Source organism: Phalacrocorax aristotelis, chromosome 9 (assembly GCF_949628215.1).
Source record: "Phalacrocorax aristotelis chromosome 9, bGulAri2.1, whole genome shotgun sequence".
Lineage (NCBI taxonomy): Eukaryota > Metazoa > Chordata > Aves > Suliformes > Phalacrocoracidae > Phalacrocorax > Phalacrocorax aristotelis.
In genome coordinates, this window is record NC_134284.1 from 21170924 (window position 1) to 21191299 (window position 20376).

A 20376-nucleotide genomic window follows, 5' to 3' on the forward strand; every position below is an offset into this window, starting at 1 on the left:
CATGCAGCTGCTTTTCCCTGGCAGATTTGAGAGTCCTTTAGAAAATGAACATATCATTAGAACCAAAATAAAAATAATACCAGGTGAAAGTATTGGCCGCCCAGGCATAAGTGAAGCACATTGTGAAGAACAGGCTTGTGCAAAGTCACCGCAGCTCAGTGAAAAAGCCAGGAAACAAAATGTCTTTTGACTCCTGGCCAGTCCTACCCTTTGGATCGTGTTGCCTCCTTCCTGGGAGTCAGATGCAAACACTGGATTTGGCCGTAACTACCTGACACGGGTGGCAGCAGCAGCAAACTGCCTTGTTGACTTCCCGGGCAGGCGCCAGATCTCTGCCCCAAGCCAGCATGCTGACACCGTGCCCAAGAGCATTGTGCAGCCAAGACCTATGGACAGAAACAAGGTAGGATCCCATAGGGTGCCCAGGAAGGGCTGATGCTGAGGTTCTAGGATAACTTGTATCGGTTTTGGCACGGCTGCAGAGGAAGACTGGTATTTCAGATCAGTCCTACATGGTTATGGAAGGATGGTGGTGGTGAAGCAGACAGCAGAGCAGTCAAAGGACTAGCAAAAAAAGTAGGGAGGGAAAGTGTGTGCTCCAAACAACCAGCAGGCTGAGGGCCAGATCTGCCAGTCTTAATCCTATTACATTGTCGGTGAAGCTGATGGGACCCACCAGAACTGAGGTATGGCCCTGCAAATAGGAGAAAAACATGGTTTCAGCTGCCAAGGTCTTTGGGAGGAGAGCAGGGTTAGCGAGCACAGAGGGAGAGTCTGTTCTCTAAAGCATGATCTGGAGAAGCAGTAGCATTTAAAGACCTTGTGGGAAAAAGGCTTTTAAGGAGATTACGTCATAGCTAGCTTCTGCGTTAACACTCAGCTCTGGCATTTATCTTTACAATGGATGCTCAAGTCACGTCAGCCACTGCCCTCCGATCTTACTTTGTCACATGTTTTTCTATCCAGCCGTATCCCGATGAGATGCCGCCGTTTCTCCCTCGCCATCTGACTCTCCCTTAGCAAAAAGGACAGAATTGTTGTTACCCTGATTAAATCACACGCTACCAGTTTCTGTCCCAAGCACATGAGAATTGAAGCCTGTGCCTTGCAAGACAGCCTTCTCCTTGCAGCATCAGAGTCATTCTGGAGACCCTCGTGGGCACCGTCACATTTCCCTGCTCTCCAGAACCTGGATCAGTACCAGGCTGTGCAGCACCGAGCCAGTCCAAGTGACACCCCCAGATAGTCCTAAGTGCTACCTCCCTGTGAGAGCTGTCGCTCAGGTGAACCCTGCTGTACTTGCTCCCCTGCCTTCTGAAACACAGGGGTCATCAGTCAGATCAGTGGGTATCTGGTGCCTCTAAGAAAAAGGTGACAACTGCCTGAAAATTTGCTGTTAAATTAGTATCCTTGAATTTATTTTAGAAGGTGGCCTGATTTCCAGAGGTTCTAAGAACTCAAAGAGCCAGGATGCTTTAACTTAGATGCCTGAATGTAGATATACAAGCTTAAGTTTAATCTTCAGAGTCTTATGATATAGGCTTTAACCTCTCTTTAGGGAGAGTGCCACGGTGGGTAGAGGACAGAAATTTCTCTCAGGATGTGGGTTCCCACCTCAGCTTTCCCCCTTGCTTGTTGGACAATTTATGGGAAGATCTTCACCCCCAGCCTCTGATTCTGCTTCTCCAAGATGGGGACAGTAGTCCCAGCTTTCCAAACTGTTCAAGGTGTAGGGATAAAATGCGCAACATAAGACACTGTTGTTATCCCTTTCCCAATTCTCTAATAGCATAAATAGGTAAAGTTATAAGTACATTATCTATATTTCTACAAGAACTAGCTGTATTTCCCTGACCTTCCTGGCAACTACCTATTCAAGCAAACACAGCAGCAAGGCCATGGTCTACAGCAGAACAACAGCAGCACGGCACTGACCTGGGGACAGTAATTCTCAGTTCTTTTGAACAGAGGCACCACTGAGAGACACAGAGATGCGCCAGCACAGTACCATCCACTTCATTGCACAAATACACAGTCTGGCTCTCCAGCGGCGAGCAACATGCACAGAAAGCACGGGCTATTCTTCAGCAGGGAAAATCAGTGCTGAGAATCATCTGCTTGCCCCAGCAAATTGTGGGACCCCACCATGTTATGGCAGTAAAAAGAGCATCCTGGAGAAGAGGCCTGCAAACATGGAACATTCATGCTAAGCCTGCCTTTGCCATTTTGGTGCTCTGATACCTGAACACTTAAGAGCATATTTCCATCAATATTCAACAAGCACACACATATGCGCAAGTACGTACATACAGATATCTATACATGCCCTCCCCCATTCTGCTTTGGCTGACACAGATTTCCTAGAGAGAATCTAAAAATGATCTATGATACACAGGGATGAGTGAACTCCCAACACTTTTTAAGAATGAACTTAAGACCTGTAACAGGTGTCAAACCATCAGCCTTGCAGACCAAGTCCCCTGCTAGCGTGCCCCAGGCACACCTGCCCTGCAGCTATTTGCAAGGAACTGGTCAGCTGCCCTGCCATGTGAGCCTCTGGCTTCCTTGCTGTGCCTTTTAACAAGGTTGAAAAAAAATTGGAAGCTTCTGTTTTGATGTTTGCTGTGGCGGGCCCCCTGCCCACTGAGATGAGACCCACAGAGCTCAGTACATGCATGCGCAACTTCAACATGGGCAAGAGGAGGTTTGCTGCTATGAATCAAATGTGGAGACTTTTTCAAGCTTCTTGGGAAAAAGGCTACGTTTCTTTGCAGTCTTATGGCACTGGGCCCTGGGGTATTTTACAGTGGTAAGGACCAGTGGAAGAAGTAAAGGGTCACAGGGGACAGGAGATGCATTTTCCCACAGAGCTTTCCTCCTTCATCACATAACCAACATCACCTCCCTGATCCACCACAGTAAGAGAGGCATGAAGAGAAATTAGTTTTCTGGACAGTTGCCTCCCCAAGTCAAGCTGGCTTAGGCTGCTTCAGAGGCTGTTTTGGGGCAGAAGATGGGCTCGTCACCAGCTACCAGCTCTTTCAGGGAGACAGGCTCCTGCATGGGGCGGTGCAGCTGCAGAAGGCATCTTATGAAGAACTGACTTCCAAGGAGAAAGATGTCTAGAAAATTGGTGTCATCTTCCTTCATGACCTGCTGGCCACCACCTGCATCAGGTCAGCAGCAAGGAAGTACTTAGTAAACAGCACATAAAAAGCATCTGTCCTCTCCAAAATAAGCTGGAGTGGGCCATGACTTAGGACGCTTGCTGTGAGTTAAGTGGTTTGGAGAGCTCATTCAGCAACCATCTGCATTTTTAGGTGATAAAAGCCCTTAAAAATCTAGCCCTTGATTTTACTGAGCCTCAGGCACCCTTGGATGAAATCCATGCCCCAAGAGGCACTGTGAAGGCAGGTACAGCTGAGTCTGTTGAGGTATGATGGTAGTGCCACCCATATGGACACTTTAACTACATATAGTGATATCTCTTTCAGGCTATTAATTCCCATATCTGCTGATACATGTTCCTTTGCCATGGCTTTGTTGAAGCTATATCATCGACAGAGGAGAAATGAGACATGATGTAGTGATGTTTTGCACTGTGGATTCTTGTCCAGCCCCTCAGGCTGCCTTCTTTCTTTCATTACCATGTGGTGATGACATGGCCATAGGCTCTGCCTCTTGCTCTCGGCGTGGTGAATGACTTATCGTCCTTGCTGTGTGGTGGTGCGGCCTCCTGATGAGTGGTAGGACAGGACATAACTGATCAGTTCTGTAGCAATTACTGTTCACTTTTGATCCTAAAAATAATAATAATCTTCAGTGCTTGACATCTACTAGTCTCAAATCCAAAGTTCACAGAGGTGAAAAAATACCTCTGTTTCAGATATGAAAACTCTGAGTGGCTGATGGGGTAGTTGACTCTCTTGGGATCTCCCAGTAGGTTGGTGGCAGAGGGAGAAGCAGCACCCCAGACTCTCTTTTTGCTGTTCCCCACAGGGTGGACAAGCCGCCTCTTTTGCGGGAGTCACAATACGTCACCATGAAGTCTTCTGAAAGCTTATCCATCTTTCAGCTCGTGCAGTGAACAGGCCTTCAAAGGAGGGATAATGTAGGCTGAAATTCAAACAGCTAAAATATTATTTCAGAAGTCTAAGCTCTGCATTGATGACCAGTCTTTTGCCAGAGATGATTAATAAGATACCTCAGGGTTGGCAGATTTAATTCCACAGAAAGATGACAGATTTTCTTGGTATAATGTTCTTTATATAGATCAAATTAAAGTCCAGGTCCGCACAACTTTTTTGGGCTGCACAGTATTCACATGAGTGGTCCCATCAAAGTCACAGGCTATGAAATGTAAGTAAAATTCAGTGCTACTGGTATGATTAAGATATTATCTGTTAGATCCTTTAGTGGCTTTTTAAAGAGCTCAGAAACTTCCAGATAAAAGTAAAGATGGGACAAGCCTCACAGCTTAGAGCTGAAACATTCTCAAAATTAGTTCCCCTTCAGGGATGGCAGATACAAAACCAGCTTCAGCCAACTGCAGACTGAATTTCCTAACACAGGTTGTGGAAGACTTGGAAATACTTGGAATATTTTTCTACTGTGGTAGTAGCACCAGTTCCTAAGGCACCGGTTTGTGTCCGTCTCTGAAAAATTAACCGTTTGCCTGGTGGGCATTCAGATACTTTATGGAGGAGTGACTATAATAGACATATACTTTAGCTTGGTAAGTACAGATGGCTTTAAAGAGTTCACTGTACAAAGAAAGCCATATTGCAAGCTGTGTGTCTGAGTTTTAGGGAACAGCCTGCTGACTACGTAGCTGATACTTCTGTTAGTGTATGGCATCTATATAAACATAATCCTCCTGTTTGATGTTACATAGTTTATTGCTTGTATCACTTCAATGGCTCAGTTACTGCTGGGGGTAAGGGCTAGAGCTATCACTTAAAAACATCCCAATTAATAATTCCCACCCTAGTGCCCTCAAGTTCCTTTTCCAAATTGTATTTGGGTTCAACTTAACGGAATAAAATTGATGACCCACCCAGAGTAAAATGGAACTGAAATTTGAAATGCCTTCCAAACCAGGAGTAAATTTAATCCTAATAAAAATAAAATTACATTTATCAACTGATAAATTTTGAAGCAGTGTCCACAAAATATAGAATACTTAAAATGGCAATTACATCACATTAACAGTTGAAGCTGTTTCACTGTGCCAAATGCCCAACACGAAGTCCTCAATCACTACTCAGAGTACACTTGTAACTCTCTGAAAGCTAAAAGACAAGGCACAGACTACCTTACAGCCACTAAAGCAAATTAGTTACCGGTAGCTATCTGCACTTTTCTCAGGCTTTACACAGAAGTCTGGACCTGCACAGGTAGGGGAGCTTTTGTAGAGATGCTGCTCACCATCATTCCCTACTGAAGCCTACAGCAGTAGGCAGCCAGTGCTGCAGAATGATACCCTGTAATGCTGAGGTAGAACACCTGCAGCTTGCCAAATCAAGCCATGGGTTAAACCAAACCCTCCCTTTGCTCCACTGATAGTCAAGTCCTTTGATAGTGGCTATGAAATAAGATTATGCACTGCTTCTAAAAGGAAAATGTCCAGGGATGATTCAATAGAATCTGCTCCATTAGTAAAAGTCCAGTTTAATAGCAGCATTTGTCAAGGAACAGATTTTTCTGTAAAATATTTCTAACCAGTGAACTGATGAAATATCAGCTCCAATTAAAAGACATTTCAAAATTATAAAACAAGTAATTTTAATAACAGTTAGGAATTCACTATTTGCTTTTATATAGATGTGGATATAATGTGGTATGATTTACTAGTGGAAGTGTTAAATTAACTTGCATAATTATTAATGACACTTTTTGGCAGTGGCATCAGTTATTAAGCTATGTTTGTACTATATTAATGGACACTATGTACTCACTTTGGGATAGCATCCCAAACTTCCAGACTGCTGCTTCCTTGATCTGCTACATTGACTTAAAAATTACCGTAAGTTGCAATTACACAGGCAGAGCAACACCTTTATATCATGTTTACAACAAAGACAATGCACAAAACCATTACAAGAACATATGTTTCTGTGGGTCTACTTTACCAAGGTCAGCTGCTTAGCCCTCCCAGCTAGAACACCTTGTGCCAAGTAAGAGTTTACTTCTGACTTGTCGGGATGAGGCACAACTCTCTGCCATGGGCAGGGGAACCTACTATTACTTATAAATCAGCAGCCTCTGACTCATCAGTAACTTCACTGAAGATTTATCTTCTTACTCAGTGAAATGGTAGGCATGTACAAATGGGCTGCCATCCACACAGGGAATAAATGTCTTTAGCTTAGCCAACTCCTTTGGCTTTAAAAAAAAAAAAAAAAAATCACTGTTGGAGTATGCACCTTAGAGTAGAAAGGACTGTTCTACTGCAGAATCAGTTTAATATCTGATGCTTCTTTTTTCAAAATTAGACAATGCTTTTAAACTATAGATAACAGAACTCCCCCTGATTCCTGCACTGCAAAATCTGGCCTGAGGCTCTTACTTTTAAATACTTCAAAATGTATGAACGAGTGCATTTTCAAGAGAGTGGATTTTTCCATAATATGGATTTATTACTGCATGAAAAATTCAAAACAAATCTGCAAGGTCCCAGAGCAGGGGGAAGATTCATCACTTGCCTAAATAAAAATTAGACTTGACAAAACATTTCAGAATTTCTTGTGGTGAAAAACTCTGAATCAGGAAAGCAATGGAAGCTGTGACTGAAAGTCTGATCTAACCAGTGTTTTACAAAAGTAGACGCAGATTTTACAACAGACCAATATGATGAGACGTTAGGTGCATGAACGATAACAGAATCGTATCATGAAAGCATTAGCATGAACCTTTCCAGTCTTACCTGCTTTCTAGTCATTAATCCAGCTCTTCAGACTTAATATAACAGCCCAGATGTCCAAACTATTTCAAAATTCATATTTGGTTGCTGCTTAAGAAATCTCCTCGCCCCACATTATTTTCTCATTTTGACTGGGAGGTGAGGACTTGTAACTTTTATTCCTGTGCCAGAAATAACTGTGCTAAATGCAAAAAATATCAGGATTTTAAGTCTTTATGTCTTTAGTGCTAAAATCAGAGGTGCCTGCAGTTTGAGGCAGGAAATCTAATCATTGCATTTCTGATTTAGGTGGGTGAATTCTGCCTCAATACCATCCTAGATACTTAATGATTTGGTTCACTGTGCTAACAGAGAAGGTAGTGTCTGTGGTGTGAAAACAACATGATGGCAACCTGGACTAGGCTTTGCATGTGCCATCATCGATGACTCCAGGCTGCAGGGCTGGATTTCAATTTAGATTTTAAAGCTCCAGAATCCTACTGCCAGTTCTTAGAGACACAATCCTCCTGTAAAATGAAAGTGTATGTAAGAGAAGACGAGAACTGAATTTTGGTTTTGCTTTGTAAATTATAAACAATGCTCTCACACAAGACTAATTCACGGTATGACAACTGTGTTACCAAAACTGAAAGGGCTTCCCTGTTTCAGCATTCTGCTTGTATTTTAAAGAATGACTGTCTAGACCAGACTTGTGGTAAAACAATATTCTCTCACAGTAGCTGTCATTACCATAAATGTCTTGGTGTAGGAGATGATGTGGCCTCTGCCATTTTGATGTTATTGTAGTTCTTTTCCATTACTGTTCAGTTCTGATAGTTGCTATGTCATATGAAGTATGGAGGAAAACATCTTCCCCGTATTATAAAACAAAAACACCCCCATCTGTTTGCAAACAATTCCTTTGGACATTGCAACTTGGGAGAAGTTAATCCAAGACTCCACAAGAGTGCCCAAATATCTCAAAACTATTCAGAACCAGTCCTTCTGGCAGAAGGGCGGTAGGTAAAGGCTCATCCTGAGAGCTGAGCCCTTATGGTCAGAACTGCATTTGTGGTGGCTGTTTGGAAAGGTGTAAAGCACTCATAAGACAAAAAGCCTACCCAAAGGGAAACCCTCTGAGATGTTCAGTCCATATTGCAGCAGCTACACTAGATTGCCCATAGTGAATTCTTTGGCACTTTGTGTTTTAAAATGTGTGGTGGCTTCCAGGAGGATTTCAATACAGTTTGCAATCACAACCTCCTCTCAACCCCTGGGCAACAATCATAGACCTATGCCAAGGACAAAAGTCCTTTTGGCATTGTGTAGGCAAGCACATCAACATCTGTGCCCATGTATGGTGTGCATCAAGACCATGCTCAGCTCTCCTGCTCAAATGGCCATGTAGAGACAGTGCATGAGGCTCAAACTCATTCTCTGGATCCACACTGAATCACTGTGTCCCTTCTACCACCAGCATTTAGGTCGTAGAAAAGCCTAAGGAAAAAACATTTTATTCTTTTATGTCCCAGAGCTGTACAGTTTTTATTTCTACAAGCTCCTGCTGTGAAAGTTGATGTTGTTAACAGTCAGCAAACCAAATTTGCAAATTTTAGCTGCTTTAAAACCTACTCAAAGTTTAAGAAGTTCCAGACTGCTCCTGTACTTCAGATTCCTGCCTATCTACACACATTGTAACCATTTGTCCAGAAAGATCCAACTACCCTTAGATTTCCTACTTGCACTGAAGGGACCCTTCACACTTTCTGAAATTAAGTTATACATCTGTGCTCACGTAGTTGCTAAAAAGTTGCACCCTTCCTTCAGTTGGTCACTTTTATTTTGGCATTTTCACCAGCCCAAATAGTTAATTAGATGCACTATGTCCAAAGATAATGGGAAAGACTTCACCTTGAAAAACAAAATCATACAATTACAGCTTGGAGATTAGAGTCCCCTGCAGTGGTGTCATTCACTTTGGCTTTGCACTGACTTGATTGTGCTTTATCTCAACTGATAGCTCAGGGCAAACTTTCACTGAGTTCAGGAACTGGAAAGACCTCACCGTGTACCTACATGCAAGTGCCCAACAAGCCAGAGGTTGGTTCACATATCCAGACTTAGCTGTACTAGTACAGCTTGTAATGATCTCAGATTAAAACTTTTATTTAAGTTTCTTCCTCTAAATTTTCACTGAAGCAATGTCTTACTGGACAATTCCATCATCCAGAGAGGGGATGACGTACCATGGACTCCTCACCTAATGTGGGAGATGGGTAGAGCAAAGACAGCTGACCAGCAAGGGAGGAGTTCGTGCTGAACATCCTTTCTCTTCCTTGTACTATTTTAGAGAAGTCAATCCTGAAATACTTTTTCCTCAAACCTTACACAGGTTAAAATTGATACTGACTGCAGTGTATGTCTAGCTCGAACCCTTTCCTGTTTTGAAAGCCTATCTTCTACTTCCAAACAAGTAATTTCTTCTTTGCAATGCCCCTGAAGACACTTGCATGCTCACAAAGTATTTAAGGGTTGGCAACAGCAGTATTTTAGATTTTGAATGGTCAACATCATTTGAACTAGCTTAATCTCATGGGTCTGTGAAGCTGAGTTAGAAATGTTGCCTAAAAAAGTACTCCAACCACTTTGCCTTAGTCCTGGCTGAAATCCAGAGACAAGGAGAAAGCAGATGGGAGGAAAAAAAGACAGTTAATTAAAGGCCAGATTCTGAGCATCTCTATCTCCTTCAGGTCATTACAGCTACATCTAGAGAACACACTCAATATCCTTGAAAGTCCCTCCTTTCTTTGCTGTCAGCATATAAGCTTAGTTCACCTTAGATCCCTCAGAGCCTTGTGAGCTTTCCCTTCACTTCATCAACAAGCAGTTTTCTAGGCACAGGTTAAAGAGCAGGTTGTTGCTTACATAAGGAGAGTTACTGTGGAAACATCAATACACCAAACCATCTGAAAGAGCCACAGTTGCTCAGTGACCACGTCTCCTGACAGTCCCCACCATCCTAGTTACTTCTAACATGGGCTGGAGCCCCTCTTCTTGAAGATCCTCAGTAAGGTACACATCTATACTGAACAAGACAGCAGTATCTCAGTGGGATGCCAACAGACTGCATCTGGAATGAAGCTTAGGAAACTCAAAACTGAAATGCTCTATGTGTCCCACTTTACAGAAAGAGACAAGGCTGAACTAGCAATACTGAGAGAGCCAGGGAGAATAGTGACCAGCATGGCTGATCCTAGCCTTCATTTAGCAGACCTTCATAAAGCAGACCAACTAACTGGGGCAGATCAGGAGTCCTCTGCTTAGTGAGGAGGAGGCACACGGATATGCTGCCATGAAGGAATGTCCCATGACAGCTTCAGAATGGATGCAGTGAAGACAAGAATAGGGGTTGGAAGGGACATCAAAAATGCTAGTGGTGTTAGAAAAGTGGGGGAAGGAGGCCTGGGGTCACAGCTGAAGGAGGACAAAAGCAGTCTACATTTTCTTCCCTGTGGCCTGGAGTTCTGGTGGCAGAGGCATTCTCTGAATTCACCAGCCCATAATTTTGTTGTCCATATTTGGAAATATATGGGCCACATGATCCTATTTCATTTCCCATATTCATATTGTTGAACGAATGATATATCTCCTCAGGGTGCACTAAAACACACCCCACACATTCCTGTTGTAAATACATGACTATAACAGTGAGGTGTCTTCTAAAGCCTGGAAAGTTGGTGCTTCTGGCATCACTCATGATTGGCTGCTAAGTTGTGTGCGATTCTCCTTATTTTCTGTGGAGGGAATTAGCTTATTGTCCCTCAGAGTAAACATGACATTTACTAGTTATTACACGTGAATTCTGGAATTCACAACATTTAACAGATTTTGTATAAATCTATCTGCAGAAGGCAGAGCTAAAGTTTTGTTGCTGGATCAACCTGTTGATATTGGAACATCTAAAGAGATTCTAAGTGCACCTAAATTGTTCCTGAAAGTCCTCAGTTGCCCTCAAGCACAGCAAAAACCTTTCAGGGAGTGCTCACAGTTACCCAGTGCCATCCCATACATCCAAGTAGGGACTGCAAAACATTCAGGTGGAAGCGGTAGAGAGGACACAAAGAGGATCCCCTGCTTTTCCATAGCAGCAGCTGGAGACCAGACAGAACATGTCAAAGAGCACTAGATGGCTTCATTTAGCAGATAACTGAGGTGTCAGTGTCTGTAGTAAGTGGATGGACAGGAATTTTATATCTATTGGATTTAATTATCAGGTCCAAACCACAGTAGCTGTTTTAGAAGGATGTAGAGATGATCTAAACCTCCAACGACATTCAGTTTGATTGCAGAAAGAGCTTTTAAGGACAGTGCCTAGCAGCCTGCAGCCTTTTATGGCTCACAAAGCTCTGAGAGCAATGTCAGCATCTTTATGAAGTGCCTCATGGCACAGATGCTGTACCTTGTAAAGGTAAAAAACGTGCAGCTCCTGGGCTGCTGCTTTTTTGCATAGGGCTTTCCAGTACTTAACTTTAATCACTTAAAAAGTGCAAAGTGCGAGACTAGCATCAGCCACTTAATAAAGGCTTGTCTTGTCCCTTTACTGCCCTCTCCTCTGAATGCTGTTTAAAAGCGGTGTCTATAACATCAATATTTAACCATGAGGCTTGCTCATTCTCACAAGGATGGGGATTGCTGTACGCGTGGGCTCAATCACAGTGCCTAGACAGCTGATAATAATGAAAGCATCTTTCAAGATGAGGCACTTGATTGCTACTCTAAAGCTTACTGGTGAAAGGAATGTATAATCTATTTTTTTATTGCATTTGAAATGGAATAATTTGTTTAAATATTAGTCATCTGGATTTATATAGCTCATTTTTAGAACTGGGTTAGCACCTGGCAATCCAGCCTGAGTAAGCATCAGGCTATCCCAGTCACAGGCCCATTTGATTTCTCTTTCCTTTTTTTGCAATGTGTGACAGACTTTTTTTTTTTTTTTTCTGGTATGATTTATTTCCCACTTCACAGGAGACAAAGGCACACACTCAGACCAGCTGTCTGAGAGTAGCCTGGGGAGGGGAGGCAGCCTGGCACTGGTACCCTCCTCCTGGTGCAGCTGAGCAGCAGGGCTGGTCCCTGTGCTGACACTCCTCTACCACATCTCATGTGGATAAGAGCAGCTCCCTCAGGGCAACAGCATGCCCCAGGTACAAGAAAACAGAGTGGCAAAGTATTTTATTTTCTGACTGTGAGACAAAGATCAAGGGAATTTTCAATATTACTGTCCATGACATTTTCCTGAACATTAAAGAGATTTTTCCTGCTATCTCTGCTTTCAAATCTCTTTGCACCTTCTTTCCCAAGTATTTCACTCTTTGTTTTTTCCTTCCTTTGCCTAAAATTTCTGCAGTGTGGCACGATTATGAAGCACACTCCTGGCAGAAAACACACTGCAAAATTCTGCCTGTCCTCTGCCTGGCTAAAAGCTGTGTAGAAGCCTTCTTCATGTCTTCTGCACATCTGGGGATGGCGCTGATAAAGACAAACAGCCAGATGATGCTACCTAATGATTTCTTTTCGCTTGGGGGAAGCACTGAAAAGGAGACTAGATATACTTTGCAACACTGTTCCCAGAGTTCATCTAAGCAGGGAGAAGAATTAATAGGCAGCCTTTTAGGGAGAGATAAGTTTGCAAAAATATAGAAGTGTTAAGGAGATTTGCTGGAACACCAAACACCTGGGACCTAAAAGCGTCTGCACAGGGTCCAGCCCATGTCCATGCACCCAGCCAGCACAGGTAGCGCCAGCAAGCTCTGTCCCACTGCAGAGGCACTGCATCTCCAGGGACCACTGGCACAGCTATCGCTCTCCAGGAAGGATCTGTGCATCTGGGATCACAGGTATACTGATGAGGCAGGAATCTGGCAGAGTTAGCCAGCAGGAACTACAGACACAATATGTTCTGGGCATAGGAATGCACAACTGGAAATTAGGAGGAGCTCAGATGTGCAGGATAAGGCTTGGGAGCACTGATTTGGATGAAGAGAAATAGATGAGTCCTAGTTTTTATGTGCATTAGTGGGAAACCTGCTCACTAGCCATTGACTCCTGACATGCCCCTGACTTTTGTTACAGTTGTAACCAATTTAAAACCAGTGAGCCTGTCTCACTGCTATGGCAAACCAGTAGAGCAGTAGAGTTCCGGCATCTTGAAAACAACAAAACCTGCAGCATGGTCAAGGCAGAGTGTTCGAATTTTTGCCTGCTTATAAACTAATTTGCCTTGGAGTACCCAGACCGCCAAGCTGCACACCTGGCGAAACAGGAGGTGATGTAACTCAAGGGGAAGCACAGTGCTATGTCTCCGTAGGAAAGCATTTCCCAGGGCTAGGGCATTAGGGAACCATTTAAAGCTAGGGAATCATATATCATACAATGAAAGGAGGGAATTTCTCTGGCTTTCCTCCAAAAGCCAAGCATTATTAATTGATCAGAAAACAGATCTCCATCTCTACTGAGAACACTTTTTCTTCCATTTGGTAAGTGGAAAATGACAAACGAGCTAGCTGTGCCCTCTCCCACATCCCTTCTCCTTCCATCTGTCCAAGAATCCCCATCGCTTCACCCTCCCTCAGCACACCACAATCATACCAGCGGCTACTTACTTGGCACCACTAGCAACCTTGGGGGTGGTGGAGGTGGGGGAGGTGGTGGTAATGGTGGAGGTGGCCTGCACTGGCAAATTTGCTGGCAGCTCTCTGTGACTTTCTCTGCTACAGGCTTGGAGCATGACTTCTGGGGCTCACCCTGAGTGATCTGTGAAGAAACAAGTCATTACATGAGAGCAGAAACAGTGAAAACTGATTTTCCACGAATGTGTACCTCAGACTTACAGGGAGAACTGAGCTCATGTTCCTCACTAAGGCCCCTGCAAGGTCGTCTCTTCCCTACATGGTCCTCATGTTTTATTTTTTTACTTAACACAATAGCTTCAAGACCTCTTTCCCTCTGTCAGATTTGGTTGAAATTGGCCAGCTGGTTTCTGAGTTATTATGGGGCAAGGAGAAGGCAGGTAGTGCCAGGCAATATGATTGCGTAAGCCTTCTTTCCTTAGGAAAGCCATCCAACAGCACGCATTATTCACAGGGTCATTGCTGCAAGCCAAAGAGAGCTAATAAAAATTACAAGACAGTTAGGGTCAGGATTATGTTCATTTTCCTTATGGCAGAACTGAAATCCAGAGGAGATCTCTCTTCTGCTTTGCCAGCCTTGCTTTGATGTTCAGAGAGCATTTCATGGAGTGTTTAATTTCCCACCAAGAGGAGAGGGAGCCCACATTTTACTCATCTACGGACCACAGCAATGACGTGGTCAAAATGGAAATGCCACAGACTGTGACTTATGGCCTCCATAACATGCAGTGCTGGCTAGGAATAAAGCTGAAGATAAGGCATTGCAGAACCCAACTGTAGGCATTGCTTGGCCACAGACAATGATTTAGCCAGTACTGGTATACAATACATTCAATAGCTTGATCTAGTCATGACAAGGACCATGTATCAATAACATATTTTTCTTACAATCAGTAATATTTACTTGACTAGGGATTCAAGGAATATTCAGTAAAATTCCTAATCTAAAGCTACAAAATGAAGAGGAGTAAGTCCCTAACAAAAAGGAAATTTGCTGAACATTATAGGAGCCTGAGAGGTGTTAACTTCAGAGGTCTCTAAGCCAGCTCTTTTTGAATGGACTGGTACTCAGATGGAAAAATATTGGACACAATTTTAAGGGGTCAAAGGCTGAAAGGTGAATAAGCATGTTATCTAACAAGCACTTCAAATGTTGGATTAGGAGATCACCTGGGACAGACTTGGGTCTTGCTGAAGCTAAAGATAATTAAGCTAGCATTCAACTGTTGCCTTGTACAGTTTGGTCTTGGACTGGTTACTGTCCTTAAAGTTTTGAGCTAACAGCGTCTTTTTAAATTAGTTCTTTTCCACAACACGTTGGTCATTACAAAGAGGACATCTCATGCCTTGCCTTCTGACCTGTTTTAGGTAGGCCTCTTCTGCCTCCCTGCCTAACCCCAGGGTCACCCAAGGTTGCCTTCTCCCCTCCTCCTCTCTCCTGCCCAAGCTTTTCTTCCCTTTCCCTGCCAGCTCTGGGCACACAATCTGTCTCCTCTCCCCTTTCAACCCTAGCTCCCAGCCCACAGCACTGCCAGTGAGCTTCTCCCACCACCCACAGCTGGGCACCAAGGATGCTGTGCTGTAGGAAAGCTGTACACAGTCATTTCATGTATTTCCGGCAAAAAAGAGAGAAATGGCTAATTAAAACAACATCACTGCACATAAGACCTGTTCACAAGCGTAGGAGGTTTCTAAATGCAGAAAGGTGCATTACTCTGGCCTCAGGGAAATGGAGGTAGGGCTTTGTTTATTAAATATTATAGAGAGGGAGGAAAGAATAGAAGAGGCTACGTGTAGCTGAGCTGGAAGGACGGCTCAACGCAGCACAAGTCAGAAGGCTCAGTTCTTCAAACAGCTTGTCAAAATCTATTACCAAACACAGGGAAAAACAAATTCAGCACAAGTGCTTTCCAATTTTCCCCTTCACCATCAGGTAACAGTAAGAGGATGGTTAAAGTCCATCCCAGACAGTTTCCGGGAACTTACACAAAGTCTCTGAATGCTCTAATGAATCAAAGTGACTTGGCGTCGTAATCCCTCATGGCTGGTAATAAATCTGTCTACTAAGCAGGATTATTTGTTTTTCAAGTAAGCGGTCACAGGCAGCAGAATATCCTCTATGCCATTTCATCTCTTCCAATGCTCTTCACATGCTGGGTTGGGGTGTTAGGGACTCTCCCAAGCCCCAAAGGAAGAGCACACCTGGGGTACCTCCTAGTTGTACTGGTGTGACATTTACTGGGCTGACAGAGGAGGTAGAGCAACATCTCTCCACTAGCCCCGGCAGCTGATTAGGAAGCAACTGTTAACTCTTAGCTACAGCTACCGTCCCCTACCTAGCTCCCCAGCTGCTGAATCCTATGCTCGCTATAGTCTGGCAGGAGCCAGTGCAATGGGAGAGGATAGAGACAGGGAAGAATAACATTGTGTGGGCTTGGAGCCAGCTTCATTTGCAGACCAGAAGCAGCTTTATGTAGCTAAGTCTGAAGACAGTGCTGGTATGGAAAAGCTACATTGACTTATTGCTCTAACTTAATATCAACCAGAACCAAAGACTTGCTCCGTCTTTATTTAGAACTATTGACTGCTTTTAAATCCCTGGAGGCTCTCCTACCTTAGGCTGTTAATAGAGTGTCCTGAGAAACCAGTGGATATTTTTCTCAATTACTTTGCAGACAAGATTAACCCTATACATGCCCAGCCAGCCCCTGCTCCTGTGAACTTTTAAAACATAACGGGGGGGGGGGGGGGGGGGGATATCTTTTTGTCTCTCGATACCTTAGTCTGAAACTTTATCAAAATTCCCCATGATAATTTTCAAGTGGTCAGCCAAGAACTGCCATTTAAAAGCATGGGCTTTATCACCTATTTGTTTCCCTTCTCTTGTCACTCAGTAAAATGTCTGGTTGTTAGAAGATACCTGTAGGAACACAGATATTACCTCACCAGGGGTTTGTCTTAGACAATTAGTTTAAAATAATGAAGATATGTAAATTGGCTGAAATCTGGCAGGGGAAGGAAAGACCTGAATCAAGGCTGAGGGCCTCGAGGAGAGAAATATTCAAGGACTGCTTCAAGAAGATTAACAGTAGCAAAACAGAATTAAGAAAAAAAGAAAATACATTTGCCTCCTTTTCAAGGAAAAAAATCCCACTGTTGATGTCTATTAGTCGTCTTATGAAACGAATGAAGGCTATTACTTGAGTCTTCTAAAGGTAAGCAGAACAAATCACTAGAAAATATGCTTTAGGGAACAATCTTGCTCTGGCAGAGGATGATGAAATAGATTACTCCATGTTTCTTTCTTACTGTTTGCAATTCAAGGTAAGCTGCCTTTACAGGAGATGGCAGGAAAAAGGCATGTTCTTTCCCTAGCAAGGCCTGCTAATTTGAGTCTGGCCTCAAACTTTGCTGCTTGTTTGTTCTGCCGGACACTACCATGGCCCCAGAATGGCTTTGGAAGCACTTTGCAGATCGTGACTAACCAGACACCCACCAGGCTGCTAGGCAGTTTGTAGCACAGAGGTTGCCTTGGTGAGGGGTCATCTCTGAAGACAGACTACACAGGGCTTGCTCCCTAGTTGTTACTTCTGCACCTTCCAGCCATTTCTTCAGGTGCTGGAGGTGCCACAAACACATCTCCTTGGCCTGTCTAAAACTTGGTGACTTTTTTGGCATGAGGCTTTCTTAACACACTCAGGCATTGGCCAGTTTGGATATATATATATTGCCTGGACTTCAAGATTATGCATTTTTTGCCCTGCTCTGAAAACACATAGAGTTGACTTTATGGATTTGTGCATTTGATATGAATGTGCTTTGCAGAAAGGACAAATGTTTCTAAACAGTCAAGGAATGAAAATAGGATCCACCACTGTCCAGGAAAAAACAAACGTAAGGTGGTAACTGGTGGTTTCCTTTTGCAGTCTCTCTGTTGAAGTTCATGCCTGTGATGTATTTCTTTTTAAAACAAGATTTCCTTCAGATACAGTGGTCCTAGTCCTGCTTTGCATAGAGTGGAAGAATAAAACTGCATGTGGTCAGAGCTTTTTAGTATTCCAGTAGAGTCCCATGGGGTTGCAGCAGTCCACAAGCATGCTCTACAGACTGGGATGGGAAAAGAGGATTAATACACTTCCCGGAGGGTGGCTTTCTTGTGACTTTTTGAATCAGGTAAAAGGAGGAAAGCTTGTAGAGAAAAGTGCAGTTGACCGAAAAGGCACAGAGACCTCTAAAAGCCTGCTGATATTGCAAGAGCTTTGTCTCTTGGAAGCAGTCTACAGAGATGAGATCTCAACACCGCTGCATAAATCCCAGGACAGCTCTGCATAATTCCCATCAGAGTTAATCCAGATCCATGTTTATGAAACCAGAAAAAATGTGAGCCTGCTATTTATCATGACACTTACTGCTCTTTTTTTTAATTATGTCAAGAGCCTCAGACAGAATCATCCCTTCCTTCTTGTCACAGTGCTGGCTACGACACTAATAAGAAAAGATTGTGGGGTGGTTTGGGTTTTTTTGTTTTGGTTTTTTTCCCCCACTTAATAAGATAAATGCTTCTCCTCTGATTGGGATCTGACTGAGTCTCTTAAGTGCCTCAAGGCAGGGCCTAAGGAAGGAACGCAAAGATGTGGGAGGGAAGGCCATGCCACACATAAGTCACCACAACAACAAATGGGTGAAGAGAGGCTGGGAGAAGAGACATGAGAAAACATGATGGCTGCTATAGATGGAGCAGGGGACCAACATGATGGGACATTACTGAATTAGTCGAGGGGAGTATGGCTTGAGAGACTTTAAGATAAGAACAAGGATTATTGCTCAACAAGGGGAAGGGGGTCATGGGAGGGATTCAAAGATGAGGGAGTTTTGGTCACAGGAAGGCTGACATGCTCCACACCGGCCTTCCCATTGGTACCTGCTGATGGGAACCTTAGATACGTCGTAGTTTTGGGAGAGCTGGAAAAAAGCTTGAGCATGAACAGATTTATTGGTTGCCCTTCCCCAGAAGGGCAGGCAATAGTACAAGCACAGTTGATGAATGGGACAACAAAAACTTCCAAATTATTGAAAGGAAAGGCCAGGGCCCTTGGCTTTTGCATACCTCGGAGCCTGTTTCAATTCTTATAAACATAATTATTTTTGAAAGATGGGCTTAGATCATCTGATTAGTTTGCCAGAAAGATGTTTATGCAAGTTTTTTTTTTGTATGCTTGATTGACTGACTGATTACAGGAGAGAGGTTGCAGAAGGCATCTCTTCTTAAACAACTGCACTTCCCTTAAAAATGCGGTTACAATTTTTGACTTAAGCCTAGCTACCTAAACACTTGAGCAGGACAGCAGGAAGGTAGCACTGGCAGAGATTTTTATGACAGGGGCATTGGTTTAAAGGAGGTTGTTTTTATTGTATTTCTGTTCATTTTAATCTATAAGGAGCACAAATCCTCTTTGTCATTGACGGCAAGAGACCAGATGCTAAACCAAACAACATCTCTCTTTAATCTCTTGGGAGTCACTAAGTTTAGAACAGGGAGTAAAAGACGTGGAGTGTCCGCTGTGTGTTCTCCAAGAAGGAAACTCTAATTGTTCTGTTCTTGAACAGCACTTGGCTCATCAATCACTCCTCCGAAGACATATATTATAAATAAACTTTAAAATATCAAAGTGACGCATTTGAATTGAGCTTTGCTGCCGTTCTGATTTTCCAAACTGGATGGGCACTCTCCCTCACCGTGTACTAATTTCTCCCAGTCCATCTTGCCGGTCACCCCACATTACAATCAAGGTCACACAGCATCACAGTGTCGGAGTTGGCAAAAGCTGAATCAGCCGTTTGCCCACAGAAACCTCAATTCTCAATCAACACAGAACACCCAGGGCAAAACGCGGCCGAAATCAGACTGCCGGAGCTTCGCTCCGTGCATTGCTTCTTTCCGCGCATCTTGCCACCGAGAGCAAAATGCGCTTACAAACCCTCTGGCTGCCGGCGCGCCGAAGAAAGTCAACTACATCTTGCTTGGAGAGACACCCCCCCCGAGTTCAGCCTTCCCGGGGGCTCGGAGCCGGCCGCCCACCCCTACATGCTCCGTCCCGCAGCAGCCCACAAGGAGCGGCGGAGCGGGGACGGCCGGCGCCGAGCAAAGCAACAGCTCTCCCCGCTCCGGGGCCGCCTGCGCGACCACCGCCCCGCCGCCGCCCGCACCAGCCGCCCCCCCGCGCTGCCGGGGGTCTCCGCCTGCCGCCCCCCACTCCGGCCCCGCCGCCCCCGCGGCTCCGCTCCGGGCAGGCTCGGGCGGCCCTACCTGGACGGAGCCCCAGAGCGGGTGCAGGGCACAGTGCAGCAGCAGGGAGGGCCAGCAGCAGCGGAGCAGCCCCAGCAGCTCCCGGAGCAGCATCCCTCCTGGGCGGGCGGGCGGGGGCGCGGGCTCCGGGCGGCCTGGGGAGGGAGCAGAGCGAGCCGGCAGCAGAGGCGTTGGCTCGCACCCATCCCCGGAGCGCGACTGTCCCAACTTTAATTCTGGGGGGGAGGGAGGCAGGGAGATGGGCGGGTGGGGAGGGGAAAGGGTGGTCGGGAAAACCCAGCGCCCTGCAAGTCCCGGCTCCCTCAGCGGGGAGTCATGCCTCCACCCCCGCCCCGCCCGCCTCCCGCCCCGCCCGCCCCGCCGGCTCCCCCTCCCCGCCGGCTCCCCCTCCCCGGGATGCTCCGGCGGCCGCCGCCGGCAGCCTGCTCGCGCCCGGGGCTCACCGCCGCGCCCGGGGCTCCCTCACGCCCCGGGGG

General features: G+C 44.8%; 1 protein-coding gene across 2 annotated transcripts in view; it reads right to left on the reverse strand.

Moving 5' to 3' along the window:
- PRIMA1 (proline rich membrane anchor 1) overlaps positions 1-20152 on the reverse strand; it is a 55004-nt gene extending 34852 nt beyond the window's left edge. The window contains exons 1-2 of one of the 2 annotated variants that reach the window (XM_075103795.1): positions 19901-20148; positions 13567-13717 (exon numbers count right to left, since the gene is read on the reverse strand). In XM_075103795.1, the coding sequence (XP_074959896.1) occupies positions 13567-13717; positions 19901-19993 (244 nt within the window). In that variant the 5' untranslated portion in view covers positions 19994-20148. Of the gene's footprint in view, positions 1-13566; positions 13718-19900 lie in introns of both variants that reach the window. The other variant, XM_075103796.1, reaches the window with a different exon arrangement.
- Between the last annotated feature and the right edge of the window lie 224 nt (positions 20153-20376).